This window comes from Somniosus microcephalus, chromosome 12 (assembly GCF_052327205.1).
Source record: "Somniosus microcephalus isolate GS21.2 chromosome 12, FLI_Smic_1.0, whole genome shotgun sequence".
Classification (NCBI taxonomy): Eukaryota; Metazoa; Chordata; class Chondrichthyes; order Squaliformes; family Somniosidae; genus Somniosus; species Somniosus microcephalus.
The window spans coordinates 131,427,845-131,450,584 of NC_140998.1; the positions used below are offsets into that span (position 1 = coordinate 131,427,845).

The 22,740-nt window shown below is 51.4% G+C and overlaps 1 protein-coding gene across 2 annotated transcripts in view; it reads left to right on the forward strand.

Annotated features, from left to right (window-relative positions):
- LOC147109531 (spectrin beta chain, non-erythrocytic 1-like) overlaps positions 1-22,740 on the forward strand; it is a 490,086-nt gene that overhangs the window by 461,842 nt on the left and 5,504 nt on the right. For both annotated transcript variants that reach the window (XM_086003569.1, XM_086003568.1), the window contains exon 35: positions 11,271-11,313. In XM_086003569.1, coding sequence (XP_085859695.1) covers positions 11,271-11,313 — 43 coding nt within the window. The remainder of the gene's footprint in view (positions 1-11,270; positions 11,314-22,740) is intronic.

Below are 22,740 nucleotides of genomic sequence, written 5' to 3' on the forward strand. Positions count from 1 at the left end.
ACTAATAATTAAGGTGCAATCTGTGCTCAATACTAGATATATTTGTTATTAACTCTCTATATTACAACTGATGTATCTGTACTTTGTAGATTAAACTTAATAATGGCTGTGTCAGTGATGTTTATCTGGCATTGAGCAACACAAAATTTAAGTTTCAGCTGTCCATGAGTAACTAGTTCCAGCCGCGTGTAGTTATTGTGGAGTGTTTTTTTCAGTTGCTGTATTTTTTAAATTTTCTTTCCAGCAAACATTTGGATTTTTTTGTATGTGCATGTTTTTGTTTGTCAGGATTACTACTGGAGGAGGAACTGTAAAGCAATGAGAGGATAGTGTGGCAGGCTTGATCATTGACTGTATTGGAGCTGGACCTCTGTCCAACCTGTGATGCAACAATGGCACGGAATTTGGCAGCATTTGCCGGTCATTCCGGCTTTGAAACTGACCGCAACTTCAGGATTTATGCAGAGTAAAAATAAATTATGTGGAAATCCTGAAGTTGCGGTCAGTCATTCACTGTTCCTCCACAGGCTGCGCTGTGCCCCTCCCCCGACAGAGATGGCAAGCGGTGAAATCTCTCAAATCAGGGAAACTGATGAAAACGTCAGCTCTTCCGCAGTAATACCGCTGTTAAATTCCCCATTAAAAGTTAGACCCAAAGGGATTAGCTGTAACTGGGGTTTTAACAGTGTATTGACTGCTAAACAAAGGTTATGGCCTTGAAAAACTAATTTAAATTTTGTGCAGTATGAAATATATCCTTTAAAAAAATAAAAAAAAATTTCCATCTATATTTCAGGTTTGCCTTTTCCCCATGTGAGAGCCACAATCTTTGTTTTGCTTTCTCTAACGTTTTAAAAAGGTTAGGGGGAGAAATTCAGTTGTTTGCGCCACCCGTTAGCACCTTAAGAGGGCGCTAAGTGGGGCGCGAGCCAGCTAGCGCCCAGGCGCGGCGAGACCTGCACCTCTCGCGAAATTGAGTGGACATTTAGCGGCAGCGCAAAACCGCAATGCCCGCTCAGCTGCGCACGCAGCTCCTGACGTCATTTCATGGTGCAATGCCCTTGGGGCGCCCCGAACCGGAAATTCAGTGGCACCCCCCTCCTTTCCGCCTGGCGCTCCCAGTGACTGGTTGACTGGAACGGTTCCCAGTCGCTGTGGGGCTGGGGGGCGCTATTTAAAGGGGGCTCTTCCTGGCTTCTTTGTGGTAGCCATTTTTGGACCACTCCTGTGTGAGAGAGAGAGAGAGATTTGCAGAGACAAAGGGAGAGAGCTTTCTGCATTGAGTCAGCGCTCGCAGAGGTACTACCGTCCCAGGGTTTTCCGCCAACAGTTCTCATACCTCAACATGTCTGAGGAGCAGTGTTTTCAGAGGCTGCGATTCAGCAGGGAGGTGGTCACTGAGCTCTGCCACCTGCTTCAGCCAGATCTGCAGCCTCAACTGAGGAGCAGGATGTCTCTGTCGGTGGCAGTGAAGGTGACAGTGGCTCTCAACTTCTATGCCACCGGCTCCTTCCAATCCACTACTGGGGACATTGCCAATATCTCTCAGTTCGTGGTGCATTGCTGCATCCGTCAAGTCACGAATGCCCTCTTTAAAAGGAGACGTCAGTACATCTCCTTCCCCATGACCCTGGACAAGCAGCAAGAGCGCGCAATGGGATTTGCAAGAATAGCAGACTTCCCCATGGTCCAGGGCGCCATTGACTGCACGCATGTGGCTTTGCGGGCGCCGCAAGAGAATGCCGAGGATTACCGCAACCGGAAGGGCTACCATTCGCTTAACGTGCAGTTGGTGTGTGACCACAGGCAGCTCATACTAGCTGTCAATGCCCGCTTTCCAGTCGGCAGCCACGACGCCTTCATCCTGCGCCAGACTTCTGTGGCAGACCTTTTCGAAGCCCCAGCTCACCCAGGAGGCTGGCTTCTTGGGGACAAGGGCTATCCTCTGTGCACCTGGCTGATGACCCCGCTCCATGCACCCAGCACCCCTGCTGAAGAACAACACAATGAAAGCCATCAAGCGACCAGGAACATCATTGAGCACACAATCGGCATGCTCACGTAATGGTTCCGCTGTCTGGACCATTCCGGGGGAGCCCTTCAGTACTCACCTGAGCAAGTCTCCCATTTCGTTGTAGTGTGCTGCATGCTGCATAACTTGGCAATCCTCAGGACACAGCCACTGCCACCAGACATTGGAGCACCAGCAGAGGAGGAGGAGCACCAAGACGGGAGGGAGGCACAAAGTGCAAGGGCCGTCCGTCAGCGGCTTATTGCAAGTCGGTTCTAGGCCCCCTCTGAGGGAATGGCTTGTGCCATTGAAAAAACATGAATGGAACCATTCCACAACCCCTAAGCCGGTCAAGGCAACAAATAGTTCAAAGAGCAAACATGCACATTCTGAATAAAGACACTTCTTTATTTAACAAACTGTGTGCCCTTCCCGCATGACAAAGTAATAGAGAGAACCCCCCAAAAAAGCAGTCAGACACATAACTGGCTCTCACAACCTGGAGACAATGAACAAAAGAGTAACCAAAAAATGACCACGATCCTCGGCCTTCAATAAAAAAATTAACAGCATTTTGCCACACCTCCTACTTTTTGCCCTTCGAGGGTGATCTGCTTCGCTTGCAAGATTGGCCCCTTCCCACCCTGCAGCTCCTTCGCAATGGGACCCCAGTGGCTGCAGCAAGACTCGGGGAAGGCTGCTGAGCATCAGAAACTGAGTCGGCAGATGCCCTTGAGGTACGGCCTGGACCAGCTCTGGGCCTGGAGGGCCCGGCTGCTGACTGCTCCAACTCTGCATGGGCGGCAGCAGTCTGTCCTACAGGTGGTGGCAGCTGCAGTGGAGAAGTGACCGTGTTGGCAGCAGGAATGCTGCCATCCTGACAGAGGACAGCCACTCCCTGGTCGGACGACACACTGGCACTCCCACGGGGCAGCACTGCAGCATGCGGAGCAATCTGCTGAAGCACAGACTGCTGGCCTGCTGCGGCACGGCGAGGGCCCCGGCGATTCGTGCCTGATCCAGCGAGGGTGGCAGTAGTCAGTGCTCGTGTGGCCTCAATCTGCGTCTGCATCAGACCAGCCACTGACTGCATTGCACCACTAAGCACTTGCGTGGAAGCCGCCAGTGCTACCTGTGCTGTGCCGAAGTCCTGCAGACTCCTTGCCTGTGCTGCACCGAAGTCCTGCAGACTCCTTGCCTGTGCTGCACCGAAGTCCTGCAGACTCCTTGCCTGTGCTGTGCCGAAGTCCTGCAGACTCCTTGCCAGTGCTGCGCTGAAGTCCTGGACAACTTGCCAGTGACTCAATGGATTCGGGCATCCTTGCCACTGCAGCCATGAGCTCAGTGTGCCTGTGCTCCACCTGGGTGCTCATTTCAGCGAGGAGCCGCACCTCTTCTGCGCTCACTGTAGCAGGACTCGAGGCCAGACTCTCCCTCCGGGGAGAAGGCCGCCGAGCTTCCCTACCCCCCCGCCCCCCCCCCCCCCCCCCCGCATTGCTGCAGCCCGCTGGGCCCCGGAGCTTCACCCTCCTCAGACAATTCCCCCCTGCTCCCCTCCAGGGAAGACGTGTCCACATTATGGCCATGGGCTGCCTCGGCTGAGGGTGGCACTGATGGTCCAGCTTCCTCTTCCTCCTCGCCTTCAGAGTCACTCACAGTGGCAGCTTGAGAGCCCGCCTCCTCACCTGGCGAATCAGCATCTGAAAGCAGGGAGGTACAAGAGTTGCTTTAGCGTGAGGACAGGGCAGCAGCGAGGGAGGTATGAGTGCTGCAATGCACTGTATTGGTTCGATAGTGGCAAAGGATGCTGGTGTGAGGCACAAGTGGAAGGAGAGAGGTCAAAAAGGTGATGACCTTACCATTGCTGTCCAGAACAGGGTCGGCATCTCCAGTGGCGACGGGGCCAATCATCCGGCCTGCCATAATCCGTTGGACTCGCAGATCCAGATCACTTAGGTCTTGAAGGTGAGGCCGGCCTCCCCCGGTCCGTTGCTGCTGCCTCCTGTTACGCCCTGCAAGAGAGAGGATGGGCTCTGAGTACAGTGTGAAGCCCTGATCTTGGCTGAACTGCCTCCCATGGTCGAATAGCCCTTACAGTGTGAAGCCCTGATCTTGGCTGCACTGCCTCCCATGGTAGAATAGCCCTTACAGTGGGAAGCCCTGATCTTGGCTGCACTGCCTCCCATGGTCGATTAGCCCTTACAGTATGTAAAGTGCTGAATGTGCGTGTGAGTTTCATGAAAGGCCCATAGGTGTTGGATGAGGGCTGGGTATTGGGGCTTTCAGGACCCTTTGGCCATAAAGTGAGGTGGACATGCAGGGATGAAGAGGATACTGAAAAGGGTACTCACCCTGACGACCCGAGTGAGGTCGTTGAACTTCTTCCTGCATTGCACAGGGGTCCTAGGCACCATGCTGCTGGAGGTCACTCTGTGAGCCACCTCCCTCCAAGCTTTGCGATAGTCGTTGGGCAGCGGCCTCCTGCCACTGTCCGGAAACAGGATAGATCACCTGCGCTCCACCACGCCAACCAAAACCTGCAAGGCCCCCTCACTGAACCGCTGCGCTCGCTCCCTGGCCCTCTCCATGGTCCTAGGCGTTAGAATGTGGCAGCAGGTCTGTCCAGGCCGAGAATCAGGGCTCCGATACGCAGGGTGTGGCTGTAATCCAAGATCGAACCACCCCTTTAAGAGCTGACCGGCGCCAGCGTGTCTGCGTGCAATCGCTAACTGGCCGCACCTGCGCTGCGCCCGCCCGCGGTGGTAGCGCCTCGCTTCTCCAGCTTAGCGCCTTAAGACAGTCGTGCAGCACCTGTTTCAGCGCTCCAAGCACCTCCTGGGGCGAAGCAGGTCAATTTAGCAGTAGGTGGCGATAATTTGCGCCTGGCGCTAAATTTCGCGCCCGCTCGAGTATTACACCCCAAACGTGGCGATACTGAATTTCTCCCCCTTAAAATTTTAAGAGCTTACCCACTTCCTGGTTCGCTGTCTGTGAGAATTCTGCATTTTGATTGGTTGCTCAGACAGCTTGTTGACATCACAGCATCTTGCATTATGGGATCCCCACTATATTCCATTGATTTGAATTAAACGTCGGAAAACTCGAACTTCCCGACACAGGGATCGCGAGATCTTTCAGCGAAGCTTACTTTGAGGCCAGCGGCGAATGCCTTCGATTCGCCACTGACTGCAAATTCCAGGCCAATATATTTGGAATTCTGGAAATACTCAGCAAGTCAGGCAGCATCTGTGGAGAGAGAAACAGAGTTAACGTTTTAGGTCATTGACCTTTCGTCAGAACTGGCTTTTGTATTTGGAATTCTTATGGTTAGGGCTGGAATCTATTCGCAGACAGTTGATTCTATAAAATCATGTTTCTGTCAAGATTTTTTAAAAATGAGCACGCAGACATGAATAGGATTATAGAAATTCATACACAGTGTTCAGCAAGGAGAACGGTAAACAATTCTATTAGGAGCACAGTTCCAAAAGCTAAACATAATCATCAGAACAAACTGAGAGCAACGTCCGTGCTTATCAGTAGATCTATCTACATAGTATCACAGTGAAGCAGAAAAGTTGAGAGGGAGGCAGGGCCGGAACCTGACCAAATAGAGCTTGATCATCATAGGTCTGAGGTAGAATGTGTGGATAAACAAACCAACCCAGGACCCAAGGGTCCACCTTCCTGAGTTGTCAGACAAGCAGCATTTTTAATGAACAGTTGTCAGGTATCCCCAGAGCCTTACGTGATAGGGGGCCTGTATCTCTGGTATGTCACCTATTTACATTTGACCAAAAAGTCCATCCTCTTTTCGGTGAAGCATTACATTTTATGAAACTTCCACAAACCATGGCCTAGAAATTCAGTTGGGCGCGCCAGCCGTTAGCACCTTAGGAGGAGTAGATCTCGAGCGCTAGGCGCTTATCGCCCGGGCGCAGCGCGATCTGCGCTTCTCCCCAACTTCAGGACACATTTAGCGCCGGCGCAAAGTCTTAGCGCGCGCGCCCTGCTGCGCGCGCAGATCATGACATCATTTAATAGTGCAATGCCCTTTGTGCGCCCCAAACCGGAACTTCACTCGCGTCGGCCCATTGTGCGCCGGGCGGCCCGAGCGACTGTGAAGTGGAACGGTACACAGGCCAGCCGGGCCACGGGGAGCGCAAATTAAAGGGCACTTACCCAGCAGTATAAAGGCCAGCCATTTTGCAGCATTCACTCTTGTGCAACGGTTTTTTGGACAGAGACCAAGGAGGAGAGTTTACTGGTTTGGACCAACACTTGGACAGGTATTTTTGGCTCAGGCCAGAGCTTACCAATTATCTTTGCCTTCATTCAGAGCTCAGTGTTTGCCAGCATATAATGGGGGCTGCATTGGGTGGCAACGCTGAATTTCAGCCTTATGCCAGAAGGGCTTACAGACGCCGTGAGAGAGTGGCAGCCCTGGCTAGACGCAGAGGGGGCAACAGGCGTCGCCAACTGAGGCCTTACCCACGCAGGGTATACCGCCAGCAGACCTCCTATCTGACCATGTCTGCCGCGATGTGTGTTAGGAGGCTGCGATTCCGAAGGGAGGTGGTTGCAGACATCTGCCGGCTGCTTCAGAGAGGTCTGCAGCCACAGCTGATGTGCAGGACGTCTCTGTCGGTGGCAGTGAAGGTGACGGTGGCTCTCAACTTCTATGCCACCGGCTCTTTCCAATCCGCTGCTGGGGACATCGCTAACATCTCCCAGTTCGCCGTGCATTGCTGCATCCGCCAGGTGACCGAAGCCCTTTTCAGAAGGAGACATCAATTCATCTCCTTCCCCATGACCCTGGACAAGCAGCAGCAGCGTGCAGTGGGGTTTGCAAGAATAGCGGGCTTCCCCATGGTGCAGGGCGCCATTGACTGCACGCATGTGGCTTTGCGGGCACCTCTTGAGCATGCCGAGGAGTACCGCAACCGGAAGGGCTACCATTCCCTCAATGTACAGCTGGTGTGTGACCACAGGCAGCGCATCCTAGCTGTCAATGCCCGCTTTCCAGGCAGCAGCCACGATGCCTTTATCCTGCGACAGACAACTGTGGCTGACATGTTCCAGGCACAGCCTCCCCCAAGAGGATGGCTTATCGGGGACAAAGGCTATCCTTTGTGTACCTGGCTCATGACCCCGCTCCGCGCGCCCACGACCCCTGCTGAAGAGGCATACAACGAGAGCCATCAAGCGACGAGGAACCTCATAGAACAAACAATCGGCGTCCTCAAGCAATGGTTCCGCTGTCTCGATCGCTCCGGGGGAGCCCTCCAGTATTCGCAGGATTGAGTCTCCCAATTCGCCGTCGTTTGCTGCATGCTGCACAACCTGGCTATCCGCAGGACTCGGGCACTGCCACCTCACGTTGGACCACCACCTCAGGAGGAGGAGCAGGAGGAGCATGAGGACGACGAGGACGAGGAGTACCAGCCCAGGAGGGACGCACAAGGTCCAAGGGCCGCCCGTCGGCGGCTTATTGAACGTCACTTCTAGGCCCCCTGTCAGGGAATGGCTTGTGCCAATGATAGAACATGATTGCAGCCGCTCCGCAAGCCCTCAGCCGGTTAAGGCAACAAACACTTCAAAGATCAAACATGGACAATGTGAATAAATAAAATGCTTTATTGTACAAACTCTGGGCCCTTCCCACATGAAAACCAAAAACAGACAAAACCCCCAAAAAACACTCAAACACATTACTCGCTCCCACAACCTGGAGAGGATTAACAAAATAGGGCAACTAAAATGGCCGTCATTCTCGGCCTTCGTCAAAAACAAACATCACATCATCGGCCTTCAAAAAACAAACATCCAATTCTCGGCCTCAAGAAACAAACACAAATGGCCACACATTCAACTATTTGGCCCGCTAGGGCGATGCCTTGGCCATCTTTGGGTGGCCCCTGCCCGCCCTGCTGCTCCGCCTCAAAGTAAGGCCATTGGCTGCTGCAAGGCTGGGGGCAGGCTCCTGAGGGGCACATGTCGTGACGGCAGATGCCCTTGGGGGTCGGCCTAGTCGAGGTCTGGCCGTCGAGCGGGCAGCTGTTGATTGCTGCAGCTGTGGCTGGCCAGCATCAGTCGCTGCAGCAGCTCCTGGCAGCTCCACTGGGGGAGTGGCAGTGGCGGCTGGAGGAATGGCAGCAAGCTGGCGGATGGCAGGCGCTCGCTGGTCGCCTGAGACACTGGCACTCGCCCGGGCCAGCACTGCAGCATGCGCACCAATCTGCCGAGGGACAGACCGCTGTGCTGCTGCAGTGCGCCGGGTGCCCTGGCGATGCCTGGCTGACACAGCGAGTGTGGCAGCAGTGAGTGCCCGTGTTGACCTGTTCACTGACCGCAGCAGAGCAGCCAGTGACTGGATGGCACCACTGATCACCTGGCCAGTCGCTGACAGATCTGCCCGGTATTCCGCCCGACTGGTGGCCTCTAAGGGCCCGAACTCGGCCACACTCCGAGAGAGGGAATCGATGGACTCAGGCAACCGTGCCACTGCCGCCATGAGCTCCGTGTGCCTGCGCTCCGAGTCCGCGGACAAGTCTTCGAGGCGTTCCATCTCCTCGGCGAAGAGCATCTCCTGACTGGAGGCCGGACTCTCCCTCTGGGGAGAAGGCCGCCGAGCTGGCCGACCCTTCCTGCGTTGCTGGAGGCCGCTGGGCCCAGCAATTGGACTCCCCTCCGATGCATCCCCCTCTGGGGAGAAGGCCGCCGAGCTTCCACCCCCCTCCCGCCTTTCTGCAGCACGCAGGTCCCAGGAGCTCCCCTCCCCTTCGACACTTCCGCCACGCTGCCCTCCAGGGAAGACGTGTCCCCTACATTGGCCTGGGTGGCCGCGGCTGAGGGTTCCCCTGATGGGCCGCCTTCCTCTTGCTCCTCCTCCTGCTCCTCCTCGGAGGGACTGTCACTGGCAAGTTGAGGGACCTCCTCTTGACCATCTGAAAGCAGGAAGGCACAAGAGTAGCTTTAGAGTGAGGAGAGGGCATCAGTGCGGGATGCATGAGTGGTGGCATTCAGCGCATTGGTCGGACAGTGGCAAAGGATGTAGATCTGATGTGCAAGTGGGACGAGAGAGGTGCAAAAGGTGATGTCCTTACCATTGCTGCCCAGAACAGGGTCGGCATTTCCACATGCAACGGGCCCAATCACCCGGCCACCCATGAGGCGCTCCACGCGATGTTGCAGGTCGGTGAGTGGCTGGATATGGGGTCGGCCTCCCCCGGTCGCAGTCCGGCTCTTGCGATTATTCGCCAGCTTGGCCTGCAAGAGAAAGGACGGCCTCTAAGTACAGTGTGTCGCCGTGATCTTGTGTGCACTGCCTCCCATGGTGGAATAGCCTGGCCAGTGTGTCGCCATGATCTGGTGTGCACTGCCTCCCATGGTGGAATAGCCTGGCCAGTGTGTCGCCATGATCTGGTGTGCACTGCCTCCCATGGTGGAATAGCCTGGCCAGTGTGTCGCCATGATCTGGTGTGCACTGCCTCCCATGGTGGAATAGCCTGGCCAGTGTGTCGCCATGATCTGGTGTGCAATGCCTCCCATGGTGGAATAGCTTGGCCAGTGTGTTAAGTGCAGAATGTGCAATTGATGCTCATGCCTGTCCCATAGCTGCTGCATGAGGGCTGGCCATTAGGGCTTTCAGGTCCCTTTGCCCGTAATGTGAGGTGCACATGCAAGGATGAGGAGGTCATTGGAAAGGGTACTCACCCTGACAATGCGTGTGAGGTCATTTAACTTTTTGCGGCATTGGGCACCGGTCCTGGGGACGTCGCTGTTGGCTGACAGCTTGCTGGCGACATGCCTCCAGGCTCTCCTGTAGACGCGGACCGTCGCCTTCTTGCCATTGTCCGGGTACAAAACATGGCGCCTCTTCTCCACAGCAGCAAGCAGCACACTCAGATCACGCTCTGAGAAGCGCTGCGCACGTTCACGGGCCTTCTCCATGTCTTCAGGCGCTATTTGGGTCCAGCAGCAGTGTTCAGGCCTAGCTGGAGGGCTCCACTATCCAGGGCGTGGCAGCAGACACAGTCGACCCTTCCCCCTTAAGAGCTGGCCGGCGCCAGGGTGTCTGCTGTCAATCACGAGATGGCCGCACCTGCGCTGCGCCCGGCCTCGGCGTTATCGATCACCACCTCCGGCTTAGCGCCCAAAGAGAGGCATCCAGCAACAGTTTTAGCGCTCGCCCGAACTAGTAGGGCGAAGCTAATGAATATCGGAGAAGTGGCATAGATTTGGCGGCGGCCGCAAACTTTAGCGGACACCCCACTTTAGCGCCCCAAAAGTGGCGTCAATGAATTTCTAGGCCCCATATGTTTTAAATCATTTACTCTTGATCCATCTGGGGCGTGGGTTTCTGGCCATAGAAGGTATGTATAGTCAATGAACGGAGAAGTGTCTGGGACCAGGCGCAGTTCTATTTCATTGGCACCATTTAATTCTGGTGCTGAACATTGGATTTAGTGCCACACAGTGGCACAATGTTTGCTGGATTCCTCACTTAGCTCAGTTTCCATTTTGAGCAGTGCTGAGCTGAATTTGCAGCAGCCTGCGTCAGAGGGGAATGGGAATAAAGTTTTGTTTTGTTTTAATTAAATTTAATAGTAACAACTTTCAAGGCCTTACTGATTTCCATTTTTTATTGTGGGGTTGGATTAATCTGTATGTATTTTTGACACATTCTGAAGCATTTTGGTGAAAGACCGATGTGGAATTGCTCACTCCTAATGATCCACAGTTCTATGTATCTGTTACCTTTTTGTTATTTGAAACTCCTGAATACACCTGGCAAATAGTGCCACCTTCCGCGCCCAGGAATATCCTCCTTTTGTGCTTAAGTACTTGTGAATTATTGTAGGAATGAGTACTTTGGTTTTCCGCTGGAGAGTTTGTTTAAATGTTACCCCTTTTCCCGCCGAGTCCACAAATTTTAGGTAATTTCTTCCAGTGGAGAGAGACTGATGCCAGTAATGCATAATGTTGTGTCTGTACCTTTCTACCTAGACACAATAAGAACTTTTATAAATAGAATAATACCTACGTATGATGGATTTGCAAAGCTTTAAAGCAGGTGAGGAATTCAGATGCCTGCGACATTGTGTGACTCCAGACTGCGTCACAGCCTCCTCCCAGTTATCTGTTGTAACCACAAGTCTAAAGATAGAATATTTAATGATGTTGTTCAACTATGACTGATGCTCTTATATGCAAATACATCCATTTTAAATGTGTTATGCCTGGGCTTCCATTTCAGGTTGAACAATGGCTGTGAATATCTGTTCCATGGCAAGGATGAGGTGAGTGAATCTGACACTCATGCATTTTGTTCAAAACTAATATTCCTTTGGTAACAATGACATAAAAATAATCCATCACTAACTTTGAATGACTAAGTATATCATAAACAGCAGGAGTGATTTTATATATTTTTGGAGCTCATTTATTAAACCAGTTTCTACAATTCCAGTACTAAGCATATCTAAGTCATGTAGTAAATGGATTAGTCCATATTGCCCATATTCTATAAAAATGCATTATAAAAATAGAAAAAAAAGTAAAGACCCTGGGGAGAGGGGCAGTGGTTGAGTGGGCAGGGGAATGGGGAAGAATTGAGGGGCAAGAGGGAGGGAGACTTTTGGGTACAGATGTAGCTTGTCTACAAAATCCAATGGGAGAATAATATTTTATATATTTATTGTACATCTGCTGAACAATGGGCAATGGAGCGGCCACAGGAGAAGGGTGGGGGACACAGAGACTAGAACTGTCCATGTCAAGCGAGGCGGAGAATGGGTCAGTGGCTGACTGGCACAGGGCGGGCAACAACAGGAGCAAAAGGAATATTTTTCTGGGAACAGCAAAACTTTACTTGTAGGGATGCTAGTAGGAATTCGACCTCTCCCCAGCAGTGGGTTACACAAATTTCAGGGGAGCACTAGAGGCAAGTTTGAGTGATCTGGAGCAGGAGACTCTATGCGGAACAAGGTAGGATGGCAGAGAGAGGGATGTGAGCCTAAAAGGTGGCTGGCTAACCCGCATGAATATTGAAGTGAGGGGGAGATGACGACCTAATCAGTTAGCGGAGTTGAGCTGGGGAGAGCCTCCAGATAGACTATGATCTGCAGGGGAAATAATGAAGAGACAATGCTCCCAGTGGATCCCAGCAATTCAAGGTTACTGTTTAAAAAGCCTGAGTGGGTAGAAAGATAAGTCCTGGCTTGGGGACAGACCAAAATTCTTGTACTGGGATTACAAAGGAGCTCATAATGGAGGTGCGGAAAGCAGGCTGGGGCTGGAGGTAGTGGCCCAATGTGGCCTAAGGGGGAAAAACTAAAAATTGGTGCTGAGATGAGGACCTGAAATGAATTTAGTGCTCCACAGCATCACTGAGTGGCCAGAGCTTGGAACTGCAGGCAGACCTAAAACACTCCAGCTCATCAACTCTGAGCCGAAGTTCCTCGAGCAGCCAACATTTTCTGCAGATGTGGTTGCTGTGGGCCTCAATGGTGTCCACCATTCTTGCATCACAGCCTGTCACATTAACAGGAAAATCTTATTAAAAGTGTGACAAGCCAGGCATCTCCAGGTGTGGATACAATTAATATGGAAAAAAATCTGTAAACACTGTTAACATAGAACTTATGAATGAAAAGATGACAGCACATACAGTTGTAATCATATATATGTGTATGAAGTAGAATAAATTTGTGTTATACTCATTTGGAATTTTCTGAACCTCATTTTGTATCTGACTTGTAACAACTAATTATTAACCGTCAATAATTGCTGTAGTCTCATTCAGGTACTTTCTGAGAATGCATGTGGGAGCTGGTGGACACCATTGAGGCCCACAGCGACCACATCTGCAGCAAATGTTGGTTGCTCGAGGAACTTCAGCTCAGAGTTGATGAGCTGGAGTCCGAGATTCAGACACTGCGACACATTAGGGAGGGGGAGCGTTACCTGGAAACTAAGTTCCAGGAGGCAGTCACACCCACTAAAGTAATTACTTCCAATTTGGCCCATGGTCAGGGACAGGAGGGTATGACTACAAGCGAGGCAGGTATTGGGATCCAGGAGGTAGTGATGGAGGAGCTTCTGTCCTTGGCCTTGTCTAACAGGTACGAGATTCTTGCTCCCTGTATGGATGAGGGCAGGGACTGCAGGGAGGATGAGCAATCTGACCACAGCACCGTGGTACAGGGAACTATTCAAGTGGGGGGGGGTAAAAAGAAATGTTGTAGTGTTGGGGGGGATAGTATAATTAGGGGGATAGACACTGTTCTTTGCAGCCGAGAGCATGAGTCCCGAAGGCTGTGTTGCCTACCTGGTGCCAGGGTTAAGGACATCTCCTCTGGGCTGGAGAGAAACTTGGAGTGGGAGGGGGAGGATCCAGTTGTCATGGTCCAAGTAGGCACCAATGACATAGATAGGACAAAGAAAGAGGTTCTGCTGAGAGAGTATGAGCAGCTAGGGGCTAAATTAAAAAGCAGAACCACAAAGGTAATAATCTCTGGATTACAACCTGAGCCACGAGCGAATTTGCATAGGGTAAATAAGATCAGGGATATGAACGAGTGGCTCAAAGACTGGTGTGGGGGAAATGGGTTTTGATTTGTGGGGCACTGGCACCAGTACTGGGATAAGAGGGAGCTGTTCCATTTGGTCAGGCTTCGCTTGAACCATGTTGGGGCTAGAGTCCTGGCGAATCGAATAACTAGGGCTGTAGAGAGGGCTTTAAACTAAATAGTGAGGGGGAGGATTCAGGTGAGCGGGAATTTAAAAAGTCAATGAGAAATGAGAAGGCAATAGAGCAGGATAGAGATGGGGGAAATAAAAACCAGAGTGTGACAGGAAGGGACAGAGGGCTAGATTTTCAGTTGCTAGCGCCAGCAGTTAGCGCCTTAAGAGAAGTGATTTTCGGGCGCTATGCGTGTAGCGCCCGTGTGCAGCGCAGTTTGCGCCCCGCCCCAAATTAAGTTGCCTGTTAGCGCCGGCGCAAAGTTTAGCGCCCGCCCGGATGCGCGCGCAGAAAATGACGTCACATCCTCGTGCAACGCCCTTTGGCCGCCCCGATTCCAAACTTCAGTCAGACCGCCCCATTGTGCGGCTGGCGGCCGGAGCGTTTGGAAAAAGGAACGCAACACAACCAGCGCGGGCCCCGGGGGGCGCAAATTAAAGGGGACGTGCTCTCCAGTATAAAGGCCAGCCTTTTTTCAGAAAACACTCTTGTGCAACGCATTTCTGGAGACACAACAAGGAGGATAGCTAACTGGTTTCAAGCAGCAAGAGCTCAGGTATTTTTGGACTCAGGCCAGAGCGCTGCAAGTGGCCTTTTGGAAATTTGAGTGTTTGCCAGGATTTGATGGGGGTTGCATGGGGTGCCAACGCGGAGCTGCAGCTCCATGTCCGTAGGGCTCGCAGACGCATTGTGAGAGGGGCAGCCCTGGCTAGAGGCAGAGGGGGCTACAGGCGTCGGCCACGTAGGCCTTACCCAGTCAGGCTATACCGCCAGCAGCGCTCCTACCTAAACATGAGTGCCGCGCGATGTGTTAAAAGGCTCCGATTCCGAAAGGAGGTGATTGCAGAGATCTGCCACCTGCTTCGCCGAGATCTGCGGCCAAAGCTCAGGTGCAGGACGTCTCTGTCAGTGGAAGTGAAGGTGACGGTGGCATTGAACTTCTATGTCACCGGCTCCTTCCAATACGCTGCTGGGGACATAGCAAAAATCTCCCAGTACGGCGCGCATCGCTGCATCCGCCAGGTGACCGAAGCACTGTTCAGAAGGAGAAGCCAATTCATCTCCTTCCCCATGGCCCTGGAGAGCCAGCATCAGCGCGCATTGGGATTTTCCAGACTCGGGGAATTCCCCTTGGTGCAGGGCGCCATTGACTGTACACATGTGGCTTTGCGGGCCCCTCTGGAGCATGGCGAGCAGTATCGCAACAGGAAGGGCTACCATTCTCTGAATGTGCAGCTGGTGTGTGACCACAAGCAGCGCATCATGGCAGTCAATGCCAGCTTCCCAGGCAGCAGCCACGATGCCTTTATCCTGCGGCAGAGTACTGTGCATGATATGTTCCAGGCACAGCCTCCCCCAAGAGGATGGCTACTCGGGGACAAAGGCTATCCTTTGTGCACCTGGCTCATGACCCCGCTCCGCACGCCCAGGACCGCTGCTGAAGAGGCCTACAACGAGAGCCATCAAACCACCCGCAACATCATCGAGCAAGCTATTGGGGTCCTCAAGCAGCGGTTCCGCTGCCTTGATCGCTCCGGAGGAGCTCTCCAGTATTCACCGGACCGGGTCTCCCAATTTGTGGTGGTTTGCTGCATGCTACACAACCTGGCTATCCGCAGGACTCAGGCACTGCAACCTGACGTTGGACCAGCACCTCAGGAGGAGGAGCATGAGGAGGAGGAGGAGGAGGAGCAGGAGTACGTTCCCAGGAGGGAGCGACCAGGGCCAAGGGCCGCACGACGCCACCTTATTACACGGTACTTCTAAGCCCTCTGTCAGGGAATGGCCAGGGGCCATGAGGGAAGATGAATGCAGCCGCTCCGCAAGCCCTCAGCCGGCGAAGCCAACAAACACTAAGAAGAACAACCATGGAGACTGCATGAATAAAGATAATTTTTTATTACACAAAAATGAAAAGCCCTTCCCACATGAATCCCCAAAAACAATAAACGGGCCCCACAAAAAGCCCAACAAACGACTCACTCCCACAAACTGGGGAGGAGTCACTCCACCTTTCTTCAAACCGGGCCTCAACGTCGGCCTAACGCAAAAAATAAGCCCTCCAACAACACAACCATGGGCAAAATAAAGATGGCCACCGCCATATAAAAGGAAAGCTGGCCACACCCTCTACTGAGTGGCCCGCGAGGGCGAGACCTTGCCCAGCCTTTTGCCTCCCCTGCCCGGCCTGCTGCTCCTTCGCAAGCTCTGCCCAGTGGCTGCTGCGAGGCTGGGGGAAGGCGCCTGAGGCTCAGATGCCCTTCCGCCAGATGCCGCTGGGGGGCGGCCTACACGGCGTTTGGGCCTCGAGGGGCCGTCTGCTGAGTGGCGCACCTGAGCCTGGCCACCATCAGCTGCAGCCGCTTGCCCTTGACGCCCCAGTGGGGGAATGGCGGCGACGGATGGCGCAATGTGGGCCAGCTGGCGTCTGGGATGTGCTGGCTGGTGCTGTGGCGCGGTGGCACTCGGCCGGGCCCGCACTGCAGGATCCGCAACAATCAGCCAAGGGGCGGCTTGCTGGGATGGTCCAGCGCTGCGGCTGCCCTGGCGATGCCTGCCTGAGACAGCGCGTGTGGCAGCAGTGAATGCCCCTGTTGTCCTGGTGTGCGCGCGCATCACATCCGCCAGGGTCTTGACGGCATCAGTCAGCATGCGGCCACTCGCGGCAGTTGCTGCCCCGAACTCGCGCACACTGGTCGCCAGCGACTCGATGGCCTCAGGCATGCGCCCCACCACGCTCATGAGCTCCGTGTGGCGCCGGTCCGAATCCTCGGCCATCTTATCCAGCTTCCGCACCTCCTCCGAGGTGAAGGTGTCCGGACTGGAGTCGCGACTCTCCCGCTGGGGAGGAGGGGGCCGAACTAGGGGACCCTTGCCACGTTGGTGGCGGTGAGTGTGCCGATCAGCAGCACTCCCCTCTGATCCTTCCCCCCTTTGGGGGGAAGGCCGCGGGCCACGCGCACGGCTCCTGGGTGGCTGGACGCCACTGGTCCCAGAAGCTGCATTGCCCTGCGACAGTTCCTCCAGGCACTCGTCCAGTGAGGAGGTGTCAAGCATTTCCTCCTCTCCTGCGGGACGTGACTGTTCCCCCGATGGTCCGGCTTGCTCCTCCTCCTCCTCCTGCTCGGAGGTGCTGTCACTGGCAGCTTCAGGGTCCTGGTCGTCACCAGCTGAAAGCAGGAATGCACAAGAGTAGCTTCAGAGTGAGGAGACGGCGTCAGCGAGGGAGTTAGGACTGGTGGCATTCAGCGCATTGGTGGGACAGTGGCAAAGGAGGTAGCTCGGATGGGCCAGTGCGACGCGAGAGGGCCAAAAGGCGAGGTCCTTACCATTGCCGGGCAGTGGAGGGTCGGATACTCCGCACGCTGTGGGGACGATCACACGGGCTCCCATGAGCACACACACGCGCTCCTCCAGCCGAGTGAGCTTCTGCAGCTTGGCGCGGCCACCCCTGGCATGGGCCTGGCGATTAAAGGCTACTTTAGCCTGCAAGAGAAAGGACGGGCTGTAAGTGCGCAGTGTAGCCCTGATGTAGTGTGCACTGCCTCCCATGGTGGAATAGCTTGGACAGAGTGAAGCCCTGATGTAGTGTGCACTGCCTCCCATGGTGGAATAGCTTGGACAGAGTGAAGCCCTGATGTAGTGTGCACTGCCTCCCATGGTGGAATAGCTTGGACAGAGTGAAGCCCTGATGTAGTGTGCACTACCTCCCATGGTGGAATAGCTTGGACAGAGTGAAGCCCTGATGTAGTGTGCACTGCCTCCCATGGTAGAATAGTTTGGACAGAGTGAAGCCCTGATGTAGTGTGCACAGCCTCCCATGGTGGAATAGCTTGGCCAGAGTGTAGAGTGCCGAATGGCCAATTGATGCTCATGACTGTCCCAATGCTGCTGGCTGAGGGCTGGCCAATAGGACTTTCAGCTCCCTTTGCCCATCATGTCAGGTGTACATGCAAGAATGAGGAGGAGACTGGAAAGGGTACTCACCCTGACAATCCTGGTCAGGTCGTTGTATTTTTTACGACATTGTTTGTGGGTCCTGGGGGCATCGCCGGTGAACGTCACCCTCTGGGCGATCTGCTTCCAGGCTTTGGTGTAGTCGTGGTGGGTTGGATTCCTCCCACTCTCTGGGAACAAGATCTTGCGCCTCACCTCCAGAGCTGTGACCATTATGTCCAGATCACCCTCTGAGAAGCGCAGGGCACGCTGACGGGCCTTCTCTGGCGTTGCCATGACTCCCTGGGGCTGAGCAGCAGTGTTGAGGCCTCTTTGCAAGGCTGCAGTGTGCAGGGCGTGGCAGCAGACCAATTCGTCCCTTCCCCCTTTAAGAGCTGGTCGGCGCCACGGGGTCTGCTGTCAGTCCAAAAATGACTACACCCGCGCTGCGCCCCGCCTGGGCGCTATCCCTCTGGACCGCCGGCTTAGCGCCTAAAGATAGTAGTGGAACGCCTCTTTTAGCGCTCCACCAACCTCTTAGGGCGAAGCCACTGAATTCCCGGCAACGGGGCGCTACTTTGGGGCGGGCGCTAACTTCGGGCGGGCGCTAAGGTTAGCGCCCCAAAACTGCCTATACTGAAAATCTAGCCCAGAATGTTTAAAAATAAGAGTGCAACAGAAAATGGGGCCAAAACAAGGAGGAATGGTAAAAAGACAAAGTTAAAAGCTCTATATCTGAATGCACACAGCATTCGTAACAAGATAGATGAGTAGATGGTACAAATAGATAGAAATGGGTATGATCTGATCGCCATTACAGAGACGTGGTTGCAAGGTGATCAGGGCTGAAAACTGAATATTCCAGGGTATTTGACAATTCGGAAGGATAGACAGAAAGGAAAGGGAGGTGGGGTGGCTTTGTTGGTAAAGGATGGGATCAGTGCAGTGGTGAGAAGTGATATTGGCTCAGAAGATGTAGAATTAGTTTGGGTGGAGATAAAAAATAATAAAAGGAAAAAGTCTCTGGTGGGCGTAGTCTACAGGCCCCCGAACAGTAGCAATACTGCTGGACAGAGTATAAATCAACAAATAATGGAGGCCCGTAAAAAAGGTATGGTAATAATAATGGGTGATTTTAATCTCCATATTGATTGGACAAATCAAATTGGCCATGGTAGCCTTGAGGAGGAGTTCATAGAGTGCATCCGGGATGGTTTCCTAGAACAGTATGTAATGGAACCAACCAGGGAGCAGGCTATCTTGGATCTGGTACTATGTAATGAGACAGAATTAATAAATGATCTCATAGTAAAGGATCCTCTAGGAAAGAGTGATCATAGCATGGTTGAATTTCAAATTCAGTTGGAGGGTGAGAAAGTTGTATCTCAAACCAGTGTCCTGAACTTAAACAAAGGCAATTACAGTGGCATGAGGGCAGAACTGGCTAAAGTGGACTGGAAAATAAATTAAAGGGTAAGACAGTTGAAATGCAGTGGCGGACATTTAAGGAGATATTTCATAACTCTCAACAAAAATATATTCCAGTGAGAAAGAAAGATTTTAAGAGAAGGGAGCACCATCCGTGGCTAACTAAAGACGTAAAGGATGTTATCAAATTGAAAACGAAGGCATGCAATGTTGCCAAGATTGGTGGGAGACCAGAGGATTGGGAAATTTTTAAAAACCAGCAAAAGATGACTAAAAAAATAATAGAGATGATGAATTATGAGAGTAAACTGGCAAGAAACATTAAAACAGATAGTAAGAGCTTCTACAGGTATGTAAAAACGAAGAGGGTAGCTAAAGTAAACGTTGATCCCTTAGAGGATGAGACTGGGGAATTAATAATGGGGAACAGGGAAATGGCAGAGATTCTGAACAAATATTTTGTATCTGCCTTCACAGTAGAAGACACTAACACCATCCCAATAATGGATAATCAAGGGGCCACAGGGAGGGGGGATCTAAAGACAATCACTATCACTAATGGGACAGTACTTGGTAAAATAATGGGACTAAAAGATGACAAGTCCCCTGGACCAGATGACCTGCATCCTAGGGCCTTAAAATAAGTGGCTGCAGAGATATTGGATGCATTGGTTGCAATATATCAAAATTCCCTGGACTCTGGAGAGGTCCCAGCGGATTGGAAAACCGCAAATGTAATACCCCTATTTAAGAAAGGAGGGAGAAAGAAAGCAGGAAACTATAGACCAGTTAGCCTAACATCTGTCATTGGGAAAATGCTGGAGTCCTTCATTAAGGAAGCAGTAGCAGGGCATTTGGAAAATCATAATGCAGCCAAGCAGTCAGTATGGTTTTATGAAAGGGAAATCGTGTTTAACAAACTTGCTGGAGTTCTTTGAGGAGGTAATGAGCAGGGTGGACAAAGGTGAACTAGTAGATGTGGTGTATTTGGATTTCCAGAAGGCATTCGATAAGGTGCCACATAAAAGGTTACTGCATAGGATAAGAGCTCACGGAATTGGGGGTAATATATTAGCATGGACAGAGAACTGGCTAACTAACAGAAAGCAAAGAGTCGGGATAAATGGGTAATTTTCCGGTTGGCAAACGGTAACTATTGGGGTGCCACAGGGATCGGTGCTGGGGCCCCAACTATTTACAATCTACATTAATGACTTGGATGAAGGGACCGAGTGTAATGTAGCCAAGTTTGCAGATGATATAAAGATGGGTGAGAAAGCAAGTTGTGCAGAGGACTCAAAGAACCTGCAAAGGGATAGACAGGCTAAGTGAGTGGGCAAACATTTGGCAGATGGAGTATAATGTGGGAAAATGCGAGGTTATACACTTTGGCAGGAAAAATAAAAAAGCTAATTATTATTTAAATGGAGAGAGATTACAAAATGCTGCAGTCCTTGTGCATGAAACACAAAAAGTTAGCATGCAGGTACAGCAAGTAATCAAAAAGGCAAATGGAATGTTGGCCTTTATTTCAAAGGGGCTGGAGTATAAAAGCAGGGAAGTCCTGCTACAACTGTACAGGGTATTGGTGAGACCACACCTTGAGTACTGCGTACAGTTTTGGTCTCCTTATTTAAGGAAGGATATACTTGCATTGGAGGCAGTTCAGAGACGATTCACTAGGTTAATTCCAGAGACGAGGGGGTTGACTTATGAGTAGAGGTTGAGCAGGCTGGGCCTATACTCATTGGAATTTAGAAGAATGAGAGGTGATCTTATTGAAACATATAAGATACTGAGGGGACACAACAAGGTAGATGCAGAGAGGATGTTTCCCCTCGTGGGGAAACCTAGAACTCGGGGGCACAGTTTTAGAATAATGGGTCGCCCTTTTAGAACTGAGATGAGGAGGAATTTCTTCTCTCTGAGGGTCGTAAATCTGTGGAATTCTCTGCCCCAGAGAGCTGTGGAGGCTGGGTCATTAAATACATTTAAGTTGGAGATAGACAAATTTTTGCAAGATAAGGGAGTGAAAGGTTATGGGGAGCGGGCGAGGAAGTGGCTTTGAGCCCAAGATCAGCCATGATCTTATTGAATGGCGGAGCAGGCTCGAGGGGCCAAGTGGCCTATTCCTGCTCCTATTTCTTATGTTTCCCCCATTGTCATTGCCTACAATGGTTTCATTTGTCATTTAATTTCTTTAAGCTGGTCAGTAGAAATTAATTTCCTACTGTACCCAGCAAAGCTAATCAGGCGTGCACTTGTATGGTCCACCACCTCTTCAAATTATACTCCCAATATGTAATGGCGCCAATGCATAGATACTTGTACCCAAGTAGTCTGGTATCTCAGCATTGTCTGTGTAGCTCACTAACAAGTTACATACTTATGAGAATTTTCTTTTGAATTAAAATCCATTAGTGATGTTGATTCTGCTGAATTAAATTCTGAATGGAATGAGTGATCAAGTGTCTGTAACTTTTACTTGTCAGTTGGAAGTTTTGATTCAACGGTCAGAAGTTTTGATCAGGTTTCTCTTAAAGAGACAACACTAGGCTTCTCCCATAATCAGAAATTGAGTCTCCAATGACTGGGCGTGATGTCCAGATCATACTGTAGAGATTTGTACACTGTCATTACAGGCCAAAAGGCCTTTGAATTATTTTGCTGATTCCTATTTTCAGAGAAAGAGGTGGGTTAATTTTTATATTTCCAAGTCATTCTTTCTCATAGATAAATAATAAGAATTTAGAAGAATCAGATATCAGACCACCATGCAGTGTTAGACATTGGTGCAGCTCATGGTATTAGGAGGTGCAATTGGCTGCCTAACTATGTCAATGGAGTAAGGAGTAGATAATATTTGGTTATGAATGGGATTGAGAATTATAAGGAGAAGTAAAGACATGTCCTTGTATTGCTTTGCCCATGGAAGTATCACATCAGGGAAGACAACTGATTTAAAGCGTCGCATATGGTATTTATTAGATATTGTGGACATTTTCTCAATTTACTTTCGGGAAGGAGACATGCCTGGTCTGTGAAAGCAATGGGCTTGATTCACAAAATGGTGTGTTCTTGTTTTCTTATAATCTCTGTGTGTTTTCTTATAATCTCTGTGTGTTTTCTTATAATCTCTGTGTGTTTTCTTATAATCTCTGTGTGATGAATCAGTCACCAATCTGTGATCTATTCCTGCTAATGTCTTGTATCACCACACTGCCCCTGCGTTTTGACAGGTCTGATACAGCTCTGATTAGCTACAGTTGGAGACAAACAGCTGGCCCAAACATTACCACTTCATTATGAATCCTAGGAGTGAATGTGTGGAGAATGCCAATATCCTGTTACTGTCCATTACTGGGTGCTCTAAGAAGGCAGAGGGCATAGTCGAGCATGTCATTTACTCTTATCTTGCCTATTTGGGATTGCTTCGGCCTGTCATTACATGTGAACTCCACTGTAAGCCTTGAACCTGATCAGCATATACAGGAAAAATAAATCTCAGAACTTGGCAATAGGAGTCAAAGGGTTAGAATAATATAATTCAGTGATGTATGAATAAGCATATACCTGACCTAATTTTGATTCTAGTAAGGAATTATCATGTACTGGGCAC